This window comes from Rhincodon typus, chromosome 4 (assembly GCF_021869965.1).
Source record: "Rhincodon typus isolate 14 chromosome 4, sRhiTyp1.1, whole genome shotgun sequence".
Classification (NCBI taxonomy): Eukaryota; Metazoa; Chordata; class Chondrichthyes; order Orectolobiformes; family Rhincodontidae; genus Rhincodon; species Rhincodon typus.
Window position 1 is genome coordinate 50,813,576 of NC_063335.1, and position 15,428 is coordinate 50,829,003.

General features: G+C 40.4%; 1 protein-coding gene across 2 annotated transcripts in view; it reads left to right on the forward strand.

Annotated features, from left to right (window-relative positions):
• The window catches only part of LOC109920290 (coiled-coil domain-containing protein 102A-like), a 479,598-nt gene that overhangs the window by 254,727 nt on the left and 209,443 nt on the right, over positions 1-15,428 (forward strand). For both annotated transcript variants that reach the window (XM_048596422.1, XM_048596423.1), the window contains exon 7: positions 6,523-6,693. In XM_048596422.1, coding sequence (XP_048452379.1) covers positions 6,523-6,693 — 171 coding nt within the window. The remainder of the gene's footprint in view (positions 1-6,522; positions 6,694-15,428) is intronic.

Here is a 15,428-nt window from a genome sequence, read left to right on the forward strand (position 1 = left end):
TATCTCCTCATTCAATATTTGCACATATCTGCTTCCAGCAAGGATTTCTGGATAGTGATTAAGTACAGGAGCTGCAGATAATTATTCAATAATACAATTTATCTTTATATTGAGGTTTTTTCTTTACTGCTGTTTAGATAAGTTTACTTTTTGAAAATGTATTAAATTGCTATTTATTTGTACTGTATTTCTTCAAATGCCATTTGAAAATATGTACATATTCTTAGAGTCATAGAGCTGTACAGCAAGGAGACAGACGCTTTGGTCCAAATTATCCATGCCGACCAGATATCTCAAATTAACCTGGCCCCATTTACCAGTATTTGGCCCATATTCCTCTAAACCATTCCTATTCATATTCCCATCCAGATGCCTTTTAAATGTTGTAATTGTACCAGCTTTCACCACCACCTCTGGCAGCTCATTCCATACACACACACCACCTGTGCGTGAAAAAGTTGCCCCTTAGGTCCCTTTTAAGTCCTTTCCCTCTCATCTTAAACCTATGCCCTCTAGTTTTGGGCTCCCTACCCTGTGGATAAGACCTTGGCTGTTCACCCTATCCACGCTCCTCATGATTTTATAAACTTCTTTCAGGTTACCCCTCAGCCTCCGACACTCCAGGGAAAATAGCCTCAGTCTATTCAGCCTCTCCCTGTAGCTGAAACCCTCCAACCCTGGCAACATCCTTGTAAATTTTTTCTGAACCGTTTCAAGTTTCACAATATCCTTCATAGCAGGGGGACCAGAATTGCACACAGTATTCCAAAAGTGGCCTAACCGATGTCCTGTACAGCCTCAACATGATCTCCCAACTCCTATACTCAATGCACTGACCAATAAAGGTAAGTGTACCAAGCACCTTCTTCTTCACTATCCTGTCTACCTGCGACTCCTCTTTCAAGGAACTATGAACCTGCTCTCCAAGGTCTCTTTGTTCAGCAACACTCCCCAGGACCTTACTATTAGGTGTTATAAGTACTGCCCTGATTTGCCTTACCAAAATGCAGTACTTCACATTTATCTAAATTAAACTCCCCACTGCCATTCCTTGGCCCATCTGTTCAAGGTTCCGTTGTACTCTGAGGTAACCTTCTTTGCTGTCCACTACCCCATCAATTTTGGTGTCATTCACAAACTTACTAACGATATCTCCTATGTTCACATCCAAATCATTTATAGAAGTGACGAAAATCAATGGACCCAGCACTGATGCTTGTGGCACACTGCCGGTCACAGGCTTCCAGTCTGAAAAGCAACCCTCTATCACCACCCTCTATCTCCTACCTTCAAGCCAGTTTTGCATCCAAATAGCTGGTTCCCCTTGTATTCCATGTGATCTAACCTTGTTAACCAATCTACCATGAGGAACCTTGTCAAACGCCTCACAGAAGTCTACATAGATCACGTCAACCATGCTGCCTTCATCAATCCTCTTTGTTACTTTTTCAAAAAAATTCCAGTTAGTGGGACGCGATTTCCCATGCACAAAGTCCTGCTGACTATCCCTAATCAGTCCTTGCCTTTCCAAATACGTGTAAATCCTGTCCCTCAGGATCCCCTCTAACAACTTGCACACCACCGATGTCAGGCTCACTGGTCTATAGTTCCCTGGCATTTCCTTACCACCTTTCTTAAATACTGGCAACACGTTAGCCAGCGTCCACTTGTCCCGCACCTCATCTGTGGCCGTCATTGATACAAATATCTCAGCAAGGTGCCCGCAATCACTTCCCTAATTTCCCATAAAATGCTCCTCTCTCCTTTCATCAGATAGCGTTGTTCAGGAGTAGAAGAAAACTGTGTAAAATGGGACACTTATAAGTGGAATCACTACTTCTATCTCAGCAAACATTTGACAACTTTCACCTACTACCCAGAGTTTTGATCTTTATCTGCCTGGCCCAGGTTACCTTTAGAAAGTGGGTCATCATCAGTATTATAAAATTTGGAATCTAATAACCATCACCTTAATAAGTACCAGACAGAGAAAGCTGGGTTACATCTGTATAGATTTAGCTTCATCATTCTTTATTGCATTCAGTTATTTTTTGTGGAGAGAAATGTAACCCAGATTTCTTTTTCTTTTATTATTTTGTTACTGCAGTAGGTGCAGACTTTAAAAATCAATGTGTGGCTTTCGATTAACCAACAGTAATTAGTTACAAAGATTTTAAGCAAATGAAAAGAGATCAATGCAAATCAATCTATGGAGAAAATGGTAGCCATTAAACTGTGCCATATTTTGAATCAATGAGACACTTCTAATTGTGTTTCTTCATTTGTGATGGCTCGACGTTATTGTGTTTGAATAGTCTTCTGTTCTTATTAATTACACGAAGGCCTGTCATTGTTATTTGATGCTGTGGAAATGCAAATTGGCGGCTTAGTTAGGAGTGTTAAGAGTAGCTTATCAAGCACTGGTACAGCTGCACAAAGCTGAGAAGAGTGTGCTGTCAGGTTCATTTCCACTTGTCAGCTTTGCTTTCTCTTGCTTTATTTGGTTGAATATCTGGGGTTGAAGGTTAAAGCAAATCAGCATTCTGTTGCAGTACAACAAGAGATTAATCATACCTGCACATTATCTTCTATCAGAGCAAAATGGGAGCAGAGTAGAACAAGCAATGAAAATAATGAGTAACAAAATGAATTTGACAAATCCCACCTACACTAAAAGATTTGTTATTATATGTTGGTCCTAAACATTATGTTCATCAGTAATCTCGTTTATACTCTTCCATGTTGCAAATACTTAAAAAGCAAATAGTCCAAATCATTGAAAAATGTAACTCGCTTCTTTTCTAGGTCAGGTGCACCAGAATTGAAATCCATACAATACTGAACTGACATTGTAGTTTAAAGTGTTATGACATTTCTTCTCTTCACAAACTGCATCGCATTATTCCATTGTGTTGAATGATGTGAATTCCAAGAATTGTGCATATTGCCAAACAGTGCTTGAGGCAGAATATTAACCAACTCTGAATAGAGTCTTCATAATATCTGCCTGGAAGGGCTGCAATGTAATAGTCAAATTCACCATTTGCCTCTCAACAAGATGACCCAAATTGATTGCAAGTCAGCAATTTTGTGAACATATGATGTATCAGCTGTGACAGGAGTTAGATTGGAAGTTTGATTTTTATTCAGCAGAATGGAAAGTACATCTCACTGAAGGTTATCTCACATAAGTGAGGTTAAGCCCTTGACTATCAAATATTGTTGATCTATAGACAATTATTGCTTGTGTTATTCTAGGATGTATGTACTCAAACTCTTTGTTTCCCCTTGAACTCTTTAATGCGGTAGTTGTCGCAGTTGTTGTTAATCACTTGAATGTTCGATTTATTCAGGATTAAGTTTTAAACAGGATGTGGGAAAACAAATTTGGAATGAAGTTATAATTACCAAATTAATCACTGAATTCACTAATTAGTTGGAATAACTTGTTTTGAATTTGCAGCCTGGTGCTATCAAAAATCAACTGCTTAATCTATCAACACAATTTAATGACAATTATCAAATTCTTAATTGGCCTTTTCAAATCCATTCATGCAATGTACATACAGGAAGCACAGTGTAAGGAATTTGGTCAGTGTTGCAAGCCTTGCACTTAATTTGAGGTAAATTCATAAGAAGAAGTAATAGCAAGAAAAGTTGAATCTTGTTTGTTTTGCCTTCTCTGTGTGAATATCCATGACACTGATTTCAAATTGAAATGACTATTTGAACTGAACTTGAACCAACAACTTTCATCATTTTATCAAACTGCCAAATATCCAGACTGAGAGAAACTGAAACTGTATATAATGTCATTCTTTCACAGCAAACACGCATATAGGAATGTTTCCACTTCCTGATTGTGTGGCATTTTCGACAGATAGCCATATGCTGCACTTTACCATAATCGCGCTGTAACATGTTTACAGCAATGGAGTGCGGATCTGAACATATATCTAACAGTGACCACATGTTCTGCTGGATGTGGGCCTCTAAGGCAGTCAACACCCATTCAGTGGAGGCAGCCATGTAGCCACATGCCACAACCGTAACAGCCAACATAACTTCCATGGACTCTTCCATCTGTTGTTCAATCTGTGCATGGCCTCCAGCATCTCTGCCAATTGTTCCTCTGCCTGTCTGCATTTCCAACTGGTCTGTTGTAGCTGAATCCAGAAGCTCATTCTCTCCATGGGTTGAGCAGGTCACAACCATTCTTGAGTGTAGTTTTGCACACCTTCCATCAGTTGTGGCAACAGGCCTATGATGTACTCACCGGATTGTGATCCTGAACCCAGTCTTGAGTGAGCACCCATTGTGGTGAATATCTTTGTGCTGGTCAAGGCTGTGGGAGAAATGCCTTGTTGGTCAGTTCTCTGGGGGGTCTGAATTACCAACCTCCAGAGTGGTGCTGGAGGTGGTGCAAGGCTGTCTTCTGTTTCAGTTTGTGACTTGTGGTGAGAACCTGCAGTAGAGAACAAAATGAATGAGCTGATGTTAATATATAAAGCCTTTCCTGAATAATGTTTCTGGCATTATTCCTGTAGTCCATTTGACAACACCAGACTAGAGGCAACCTCATTGGGTGGCTGTGAAACTCCAGTCTGTCCGTTAGCACAGGCTTTGTTTCTTATCCTCACCAACACATTCTGCAGCCGCCTGCTCAACTTGGGTTCAGATCCTGTTATATAGGACGCCTCCAGGTCTTGGAACATTTCTGTCTGTTATGAGTGGCTTTGTCCTACAGAGAGATAGAATGATTGAGTGTCATCCCAGTAGGTGTTTGATGACTTTATGAGCACACTTTCCTATGACAGCTCCTGACCCCTCCCCAGTAAGTGTTTGACAGCCAGCCTGTCCTGCGACTTGTTCAACATGCACAGTGTGAAAGGACTCTCGCATGTTCAGGCCACATGTTTCATCTGATAGGGTGGCACAGTGGCTCAGTAGTTAGCACTGCTGCCTCACAGTGCCAGGATCTTGGGTTTGATTCCAGCCTCGGGCAACTGTCTGTGTGGAATTTGCACATTCTCCCCATGTCTGTGTGGGTTTCCTCCTGCAGTCCAAAGATGTGCGGGTTAGGTGGGTTGACTATGCCACAATGTCCATAGTATCCAGGGATGTGCAGGCTGAGTCGATTATCCATGGCGAATACAGGGTTTCAGGGATAGGGTGGGATGCTCTTCGAAGGGTGGACTTGATGGGCTGAATGGCCTGCTTCCACACTTTAAGGAATCTATGATTCTATGAAAATGTGACTACAATCCTTCAAACTCCTCTTTGACAGCCCTGGCCACTTATGTCAACACTGTGTAGTGCCGTATTTAGTGGTATTTTGTTGTGAATACATGATGCCACTGACACTGGTGCAGCACAACAGATTGTTTGACCTTTTCCTGTACAGCACCCAGGTTTTGGCATTAGCTGCATGGCCGTTAGCCTGTGCTGTAGCCTGTAGCAGACAATTGGTCCTACTCTGCTGTCCTTGGGAAACAAGACCTCTCATCTTTCGTGGATAGTCTGGAGGACTTGAAGAATAAGTCCACGTGTTGTCTTCCCTGTGATATCAATATTGAAGAGCAGATTTGCTATTGAGCTTATTAGTGAGGACCAGCAGATAATGATTTACGAGCATCAATGGTGCTCCTCCCTAATCAGGATGTCTGGGTGCTTTTTAAATAGTACGCTCGACCTTTGACCCCATGATGTAACAGAACCAATATCAACTTCTTCTTGCCACACAATTTGTCATGTTCCCAGGACACGCAGAGCCACTTGGCTGTCCAATTCATTCACTGAATACATCTACATCTTGAAATGAAACAGTAGCCCTCAGGCTCCGAGATGACACTGCTACTACTTGAGAATGACATGAACAAAAGGAAATGGGTAGATTTCTGATCGAGTCAGTGGGGAAAAGATGACTGAGTAAGATGAGTCTGGATGCAAAACTTGGTTGAATATTTGTTGTTGTGATATTGCAAATTCTCACAGTCATGTTTCCTCACTGATCTGATGACAGTTGACTGACTTATTGTGTGACCTGACCTCAGTGCATGTTATAATTCGCTTGTAAGTCAGATTAGGAAGGAGTGACAAGTTTCTCTCCCTGAACACATGCAGTGGACATTGCTGGTAATCATTCTTTTATGCGGTTACAAAAATGACCAGATTTATTTAATTAAATTTTACAATTTGTGGTACTGGAATTTAAGGTAAATCTGACCAGGTTGCTAATCTTTTAGCAATAGATACTTTTCTATGTTACCAGACCAGGCTTGAGATTCAGATAGATCTAGATTTATTCATTCAAGAACACCAAGTCTGTAGTATGATTATCTTCACTTCACTTGCTTTTACATCTGCAGATTTATTTTTAAATTAAGCTTAACATTCCAGATTTTTAAATGCGACTTCTTGATTTTTCTTATATTCACTTGTGGCCTTTGTTAAATTTAACGACTATCAAGAAATTAATTATACTGAAGTGAATGGATTGACTTTTAAAATATTTAACTTCAGGAGCTTTCTGACCTTCGACATGCCCACAATAAACTGAAGAAGCAATACCAAGACAAGATGGCAGAATTGACCCATTCCAATCGAAGAGTCGAACAGCATGAAACAGAAGTGAAAAAGTTAAGACTGCGGGTGGAAGAGCTGAAGAAGGAACTGGCACAAGCAGAAGATGAGGTGTGTATTGTCACATACATTAAAAATTCCAAATGATTCTGAAGTAACAGAGTATGCAGTTAAAGTTAACTTATTGAAGCCCCATTTTGAGACTCTGAATACGAACCATCTTTCAGCATTGAGGTAAATAATAAGAATAATTTATTTTGGTCTGATCTTCACTCTTGTAAAGATCAATTACTTTTTAAAAAGAGATGAGAATTTCTCAGGGATTGATGGAAAAAATGTCATATGACATGATTTTGCATTTTAGGACTTTTACTGTAATAAACAAACTGAAATCAACATAAGTGAAACATTATTCAATAGGCAACCTATATTTCTCCATTTTCTAATTAAGCTGACAGAAAATACTTTGTGATTCATTTATTCTACATTATTATACACTCTCGGTAGTCATGTGGCCTGTAGATTAACTTCTGTGCTACTAATTTATAAGCAGACTGTTTTCTTGCTATTGTATCAGGCATAATTGAGTGTCCTTTTGAAAATCCCTTCACTGCATCTTCCAAGTATCTCCAGACTGACATTCATCACTTTTCACACCACTTTGCACAGAACACCTATTTTTGATCATTCTCTCCTGGGCTCTGAGTTTGAGAATCTGTGCCTAGAAAGACTAGTTGCCCCATTTTGTGTCAAGTTGTGAGAACTGTCCCTTTGATTTTCAGTAGGTTTTGACCTGGGGGTCTCTTTCTGATAATAACCAAATTACTTTGGGCCTGTTCTGGAACAGAGTCAAATAGAATTTCACCATTTTCCATTCCACAATTTCCTTAATTACCTTAAGATGAAAGAGAGACCTTAATACAATATATAACTTCCCATGAAATTTGTAACAACTTAGGTTATGAAGGTTTATTGAAAATCAAATGCGCCTATTGCTGCATTTCTGTTTTATTTTTGGTTTTCAAGGGCAACTAGGGATGGGCAATAAATGTTGGCCCACCAGTGATGCCCATGTGCCACAAATGAATAAAAAGAAAGTGCAGGCATGGCTACAATTATGACAGAAACCAATAACTGAGTTTCATAAACATCTTGATTTCATGTGATAATACAACACTGAAGGAAACTTTATGACCCATCATAGCTATGCTGGTTCTATGTAGGAGTTAGTTCTATAATTATACTGCACACCCTCATGCGTCCAGAGTCTACATTTCAATGCTTTAATCACATTAGGATCAAACAGCTATCCATAAAAACAATGCATTTGATAATATTTGTCAATGGTGAAGATGTTTGTGATAGCTCCAGATCAATTGAACTCCTTTAGGCAACACATTGGGCAGGATTTTGCCATCCTTTGAGATGGCAGGGAAATTGGCAAAGGAGTAAATAATTGGGCGGGTTGGCGCTGACACTAGAATGTTCCCATCCTACAACCATAACAACTGAGTTCTAGGTGAAGCTTCATAGTGAGCCTTCCCAACCCGTCATCAATTAGGGCACTTTAGTCATCAGTTAATGACTACTTAAAGGTTTCAACTCACTACTGCCCTGATTACCTGTCTTCCCAGTAGGCGTGAGCAGTGGCTGACCCTCCAGCTGGCAAATCTGAGGCAGCCAGTCTGATGGTCTGTGGTGGGGGTTCTCCATTAACCCAAATTGAGAGAAATTGAGAAATTGAGGGTGAAGTGGCTGCTAAAAGCAACTCCCCAAACCCTGACACCCTCTGCCTTTGTCACCATTTCTGACAATTTCCCCCACTCCCCCCACCACGGCACAACCCCCCACCAACGCTCCCACTACCACTACCTTCAGCTTCAGCCACATGATTGTTTGAAAATCTCATCAACCAGGGATTTATAGGGAGAGGCTCAACAGGCTAGTGCTATTTTCCCTGGAGCATTGGAGGCTGAGTGGTGACCTTTATAGATGTTCATAAAATCATGAGGACATGGATAGGGTGAATAGCCAAGGTCTTTTCCCCAGGGCAGGGGAGCTCAAAACTAGAGGGCATAGGTTTAAGGTGAGAGGGAAGGATTTAAAAGAGACCTAAGGGGCAACTTTTCATGCAGAGAATGGTGCGTGTATGGAATGAACTGCCAGAGGGCGTGGTGGAGGCTGGTACAATTACAACATTTAAAAGGCATCTGGATGGGGATATGAATAGGAAAGGTTTAGGGGGATATAGGCCAAATGCTGCCACATGGGGTTAGATTAATTTAGGATATCTGGTCAACATGGATGAGTTTGACCAAAGGGACTGTTTCCATGCTGTACATCTCTAAAGCACTGTAAGTGCCTACTTGTTACTTGATCCAGCAACCTCCTACTGCTGGTCTCTCACCCTTAAAGACACCCACCCCACATTTAGAATGAAAAGAGGAAAATCCCAGTTATTTGTTCATCCAGAATCCTATGTCTTGTTAAGAGCTCCCCAGCTACATGATTTTTACACTGATTAATATTTATGTGAATTTTTGGATATTCACTCCTTCGTGCTATTTCTTTCAGTACAAAACAGCAGGTGTACACTTCAACACAAAATAGATTTTGTCACAGGCATTTTTTTGTCTTCATCTCTCTTTTGATTGGCTGAATTTTATCAGACAATTGGAGATGGCCTGGGAGAAGAAAGGGCTGACATGATGGTGGAGCGATAGAGCCTGTCATCTTCTTGCCTACTGCCTTGGCATATTGCCAGCAATGAGCCCCTTGCCAGCAGGGATAGCAAGTTGAATGCCAGTGGAGATACTTAGAGGCTCAATTAAGGGCAGCCTCTCAGCAGGTTTCTATGGCGTGGGGATGGAGCCTCATGGCTCATGGACATATCTTCTCCAGCAGCAGGGTCTGCTTTGTGTCTGCCTAACCTTGGCTTTCCCAAGCACACTCAATAGCCTACAGGACACCATGGCAAAAGTGGTTAGTGTTGGTCATGAGCAATGTTGAGCAGCTGGCCCTCTGACCAGATTGGTACATCCTGATGATGGAGTCATGATACCATGCCATGCTGTCAAGCAACTGCTCTGGCAATGGCCATTTCGGCACTTGCAGTGGAACTGTTGTTCTGTGAGAAATTCAACTCTGCTAGTCATCCCTGTGCTTTTTGTGGTATCAGGTTTTTCTGCCTAAGGTCCTTAATTACTTGCTGGATATAGTTTTCCTTTCACATGTTGGCTAAATGGTTGTTCCACATCTGTAAACAATAATAAGCTGTTTGACCTGAGGAGATATTCCTGTCCAACTGTTTCTGGCACACTGACATATACCCACTTCCAGCAGATGGCATTGCCAGCTGAATGTTGTGTTCAATTGTTCTGTGTTTGACAATGAGTCTGGTAGATATCTACTTGATTAAGCCTGCATGTTGACTCAGAGAAAAGTAATAGACGCCTCAGGATGAACGGGAATCTTCTAAAATAATGATAGGATTAGACATTTTACAGCATTGTATAAACCTCTGTAATTAAAATTTCTTCACCAGTAGAAACTAATGGCAGCTCTGCGTACCTCTGGGGCAAATCAGACCTACAGAGTGCACAAGGCTGTATATTCACACTGAAGGTGCAAACTCTACCTTATTTTTCTTCCTTAACTTAAATTTTCTGTGGCCAATTGTGGCATCACCTAACTCTCGCCCAGCTGAAGGGTTAACCCAACTTGTTCAAATCTGTATGAAACAAAATAAACAAGTTTCACTTTATTTAAGAGTACTTAAACTCAAAAATGCTCATTTGACTGACTAGATTCACAATTAAAACTGAAGCGCTATGTACTGATGCATTTCTAATATCAGTTATTACTCAGTCCTGCATGGTGTATTATTACTGAATATAGTTACAGCACCTTCCCCAGAATTTAGCAGAGATTGGTGAAGATGCTGGAGTGATCAGTGGTGAGGAAATTAGACAAGGACTGGAGAGATCAGTGAAGGAGGGGAGATTTGGGGAAAGAGAGGACAACATCACAAGATCATGAGAGGCATAGAGAGAATTGTGGGTGATTGAGGTTTTTAGTAGGTTGTTGGATTTAGTGGGAGTGGGTGAATGTGGGGATGGTGAGGAGATGAGCAGTTGCATTCAGTCATTGGGGAGGTGGGAAGATTGTTTTTGGAGTCCAGGGAAGATGTCTTGTTTCTGTCTGCCCACAGCAGCACTGAAAAAGACAATTTTCTATTCCCTACAGAACCCTTTACCTCTGTTTAGCTACTGGGTTTCCTGAGTCACAGGAAACGTTACTGGACAGGTTTAAATTTGGAACAAGAAAAGGAATCAGAGGCATGCTGCTTGGTTAAAATCTCTAAATGAGTGTCCTGCCTTCAGTAAGTGATTCGTTGCTTGGCTTCCACTTCTGCCTCCATTTCACCTGTACGTAGGAGGTTTCAAGGCTTGTGGACTTCAGGACTCATTTGCAATGTTTAATTTTCACCCAACCCAAACCCAACTATCCTGAGGAATTAAAAGTTCCTCACTTGGAACCAAACAGTAGTAAAATGTGTTAAAATAATGCATTAAAAATATACCAGTCAGTATTATTTTTAAAATGCATATTGAGGAGCAATTTGGGTTAAAGGTGTAAACTTGTCATGTTTCCAGATGATTTATTCCTCATTATAATGACTTGCAATTATATCAGCCTAATTCCTCAGTTGTCTATTGCTGCTAATAAACACCACTGTAAAAGATATGTGAAATCTGTATCACTGTTACAATATTAATGGTTAGCTATTTTAATATTTGTGCATTAATATTAACAAACCAGTGACAGGAGGCAGGTAGGGGTTTACCAATGAAAACTCTGCGAGTGTATCCACAAGTTGTTGAGGTTTTTGTTGAAGTAGTTTATTCTGTCAAGAATGAGGATGTCACTGGCAAGGCTGGCATTTTTTGCCCATCCCTCAATAAAGGCTGACCAAGTCATTTCAGGGGATAGTCAATGGTAAATCACTTTGCCATGGTTCTGGATTCACATGTAGATCAGACCAAGTAAGGGTAGCAGATTTCCTTCCCTCAAGTGGACCCTTGAACCAAGAGGGTTCCTAAAACAATCAGTAATAGTTTCATGGACACCTTTTAACTAAGTTACAATGAAAAACAACTTCCACTAGCTCCTGTGGTGGAACTTGAACCTATGTCTCTGGACCTTCAGCTAAGGTCTCTGGCTTAATAGCCTAGTAACATTGTCACTGAACTGCCACATTCCCTGTTATAATACATAGCAGTGGGTTTTGTGGCGTTCAAGTGTCCTGCTGTAGAGAGGCAGAACACTTTATTAATAGATTGGAATCCCACTGTGCAATCAATTTCACTGGCTACCCAGGATGGAGACAGAAGGATAAAATGATAATAAGGCCTTAGTCCTTATCATCTCCTGCTCATTTCCTGTAAAGTTTGAGGTGTTAGATTTTAAAATTGGAAAATAAACAAATACAAAGAAAAGAAGCAATAAATTGACTTGATTTGGAAGCTGGATTCGGGCCTTAGCAGCCTTGTGCCTCATCAGAAATATACAACACTTTCTGAAAATCCTCTAATTAACTCTGTTGTGATCCATTACCTGAATGTACTACATCTAATGATATGTCAATTCCCCAATTAACTTTAAAACAAGAACACTGCAAATTGAAATGTTGAAATAATCCAAATATAAATGGAAATTTAAACTCTGCTGATTAATTCATACACCACCTTCTTAACTATGACAGCCATATGGTTGAGCCAATCTTCTCAAACTCCATATCCTGATGGTATTTGCTATTCCAATGCTAGCACCACATGATAGATACTTCAATCGACGGCACTGCCTTACATTTTAACTACAAGAAAGCAATATTTTTAATATAATGACACTGTTGCAAACCTGTGATATTGGATTTTGCTTCTTTGTTAAGTATATCCTTAAGGTTTTAAAATTGCAATCTTCCTTCTGAATTTGAGGCAAGAAGTGACAATTGCTATTTTCCCTGAAAGCTTCACCTCTATTTGGTGGCACATGGTACCGCACAGACCATGTGCAATTTGTCCCTTTTAAGATACCGTATATGTCTGACTGTGCGATGAAAGTAAGGGTACAGCACATTGAAATGAGGGGGCTATGCACAACAAACAAAGTAGAGGTGGCATTCATGATGGGTCCTACTTTAACTTTGAGCATTAATTCAAAAGTGTATGGCTCCGATAGGTGACAGTGTGTTGGGAAGCTAAGATCTCCCACAAGTTGTTGGAACGATGGAAATTGGGAATCAGTAACTAGCAGGAAAAGGATTAGACCATATGACACTGCTATTGAAGATTGGAGAAATTAATCAGGCATTGTAGAAATTGTATACCCTTACTTATGGACTATATGTGAAAAACTGGAAGATATTGAAGTGTTTCACACTTTCTGGATTAAACAGTGCTTTATCAAAGAATGAGATTGACAGCTTAAATCACTTCCTAATTAGAGAGACAAATGACTTTGGTAAAACAGTCGAGCAAAGCTTTTAGAGAGAATCGAGATGGGGTTTATTGTCATTCATTGTGGGAAAACCTGGTTGAAAGAGACTATGGATCCCTGTATTGAGGATTATTTAGTGACCCTTTCTGGTCTTGGTTTTCTGTTTCAAAAACCTAGTGAGTCAGATGGGAAAAAAGGAATCTTGCAAAAGAAGAAAATCTCTCTCTCTCTTTCTCTCTCTCTCTCTCTCTCTCTCAAAATGATTTCATGTTTGAAGTATTCTGGGAACATGATAAAGTTTCCACATCTTAGTATCCTGATTACCTTGTAAACCCTAGAAGTCTGAACTGTGATCAAATTCTAAAGACTTGTGACCAGCTCGATTTTCATCTGAATCAAAGCCATTTTTGGAAGACCTTCCATCAGTCAATGGATGTCGACAATTCAAATTCATCAACAAGAATTTATAAAATTTCATCTTTTGATTTTCATTGGTTTTCAACCTCACACTTTCTTCACTTTAGGCCTGTATTTAGACTGCTAAAGCACAAGGAAAGGCACAGAACCCAGGGCCTCAATTCTATGTTTAGTTTATCCCCAGAAAACTCTCCACGACCGTCTCTCTCCATGGTGTCACCCTGGGCTTGGTCTTTTCCTCCCAATCCCCTCCCTTGATGGTGGCAGCATTGCCCCTTCAGGGGTGGGTCAGTTTTCAACTTGTAATGCACACATGAAACTGATGATATGGATTGGAAATGAAAATCAGTAATTTGCATAATGGCCAAGCAATCTAATGTAGTCTTACAATAGGCTGCAGTTTGTAGGTCCAGAGGTCCATATGAATTTCTGTTATTCAGTGCTCATTTCAAACAGAATGAGTTTTCTGCAGTGCTAGTAATGCATTTATTGCGTAGCTAATACTATCAATACTATCAATTTGAGTATACTCAAAATATTACCTTTGTTTTTCTCTCTCTTCACACATGCTACCAGATCGGCTGTGTTTCTCTAGCATTTTCTGTGTTTGTTTCTGTGCGTTAATGTTTTCAGTCCGATGCGACTGTTCTTCAAAACTAAAAAAATTCTATTAAACTTAAAATATTGTAATTGATTTAACTCAAACTGATCAAGTAATATGCAAGCCTCAAATTTACTGTAGCACAGTGCCAATTAAATGGCTATAAATTAACGTCTTTGTATTACACTGTTGGAAATAGATACTTCAGAGTTCACTTATCAGGTTGGAAGTGCAGTTAAGTACCTGCAAGATAACTTTAAATTTTTCAGACATTGTATACTGTAAAATAATAAATGCAGGATAAAAAGCATCAAGAGCAGGGTCAGTTCTGAAGAAGAGTCACTGGACCCGAAATATTAACTCTGCTTTCTTTCCACAGATGCTGCTAGACTTGCTGAGTTTTCCCAGCAATTTCTGTTTTTGTGCCTCTTTATTTCTGTCTTAAATACGCTCAATGACTTGACCTCCACAGTCTTCTGTGGCAATGAGTTCCACAGATACACCACCCTCTGCATGAAGAAATTCCTCCTCAACTCAGTTCTAAAGGTTTGTGTATCCACTCTGAAGTTATGCTTCAGGTCCTAGTCTCTCCTGTGGAAACATTTTCTCTACATCCAATCTATCCAGGCCTCTCAGTATTCTGTAAGTTTCAATGAGAATCCCTCTATGTCTTTCTAAATTCTATCAAGTACAAATCCAGAGTCCTCAACCCCTCCTTATATGACAAGCCCTTGATCCCTGAGACCATTCTTGTAAATCTCCTCTGGAGCCCCTTCCAAGGCCAGCACATCTTTCCTAAGATACAGGACCCAAAACTGCTCACAGTATTCCAAATACAGTTTGACCAGAGCCTTATACAGCCTCAGCAGTACATCCTTGTTCTTTTATTCGAGCCCTCTTGAAATGAATGCAAACACTGCATTTGCTTTCCTAACTGCCAAATGAACCTGTATTTTAAACTTAAGGGAATTCTGAGCTAGGATCCTAAGTCCCTTTGTGCTTCAGATTTCCAAAGTCTTTCCCCATTTAAAAAAAATACTCTTCTGTTCTTCTTACCAGAGTTCATGACCTCACACTTTCCCACATTGTATTCTATGTCATTTCTTTGCTCACTCTCCTAGTCTGTCCAGGTTCGTCTGCAGTCTTTCCACCTCCTCAATGCTACCTGTCCCTCCACCTATCATTGTGTCATCTGCAAACTTTAGCAATGATGCTGTCAGTTCCTTCTTTCAGATTGTTAATGTTCAATATGAATAGTTGTAGTCACTGCACTGACGACAACGACCACCGCCACCCCCCCCCCCCCCCCCCCCCCCCCCCCCCCCCCCCC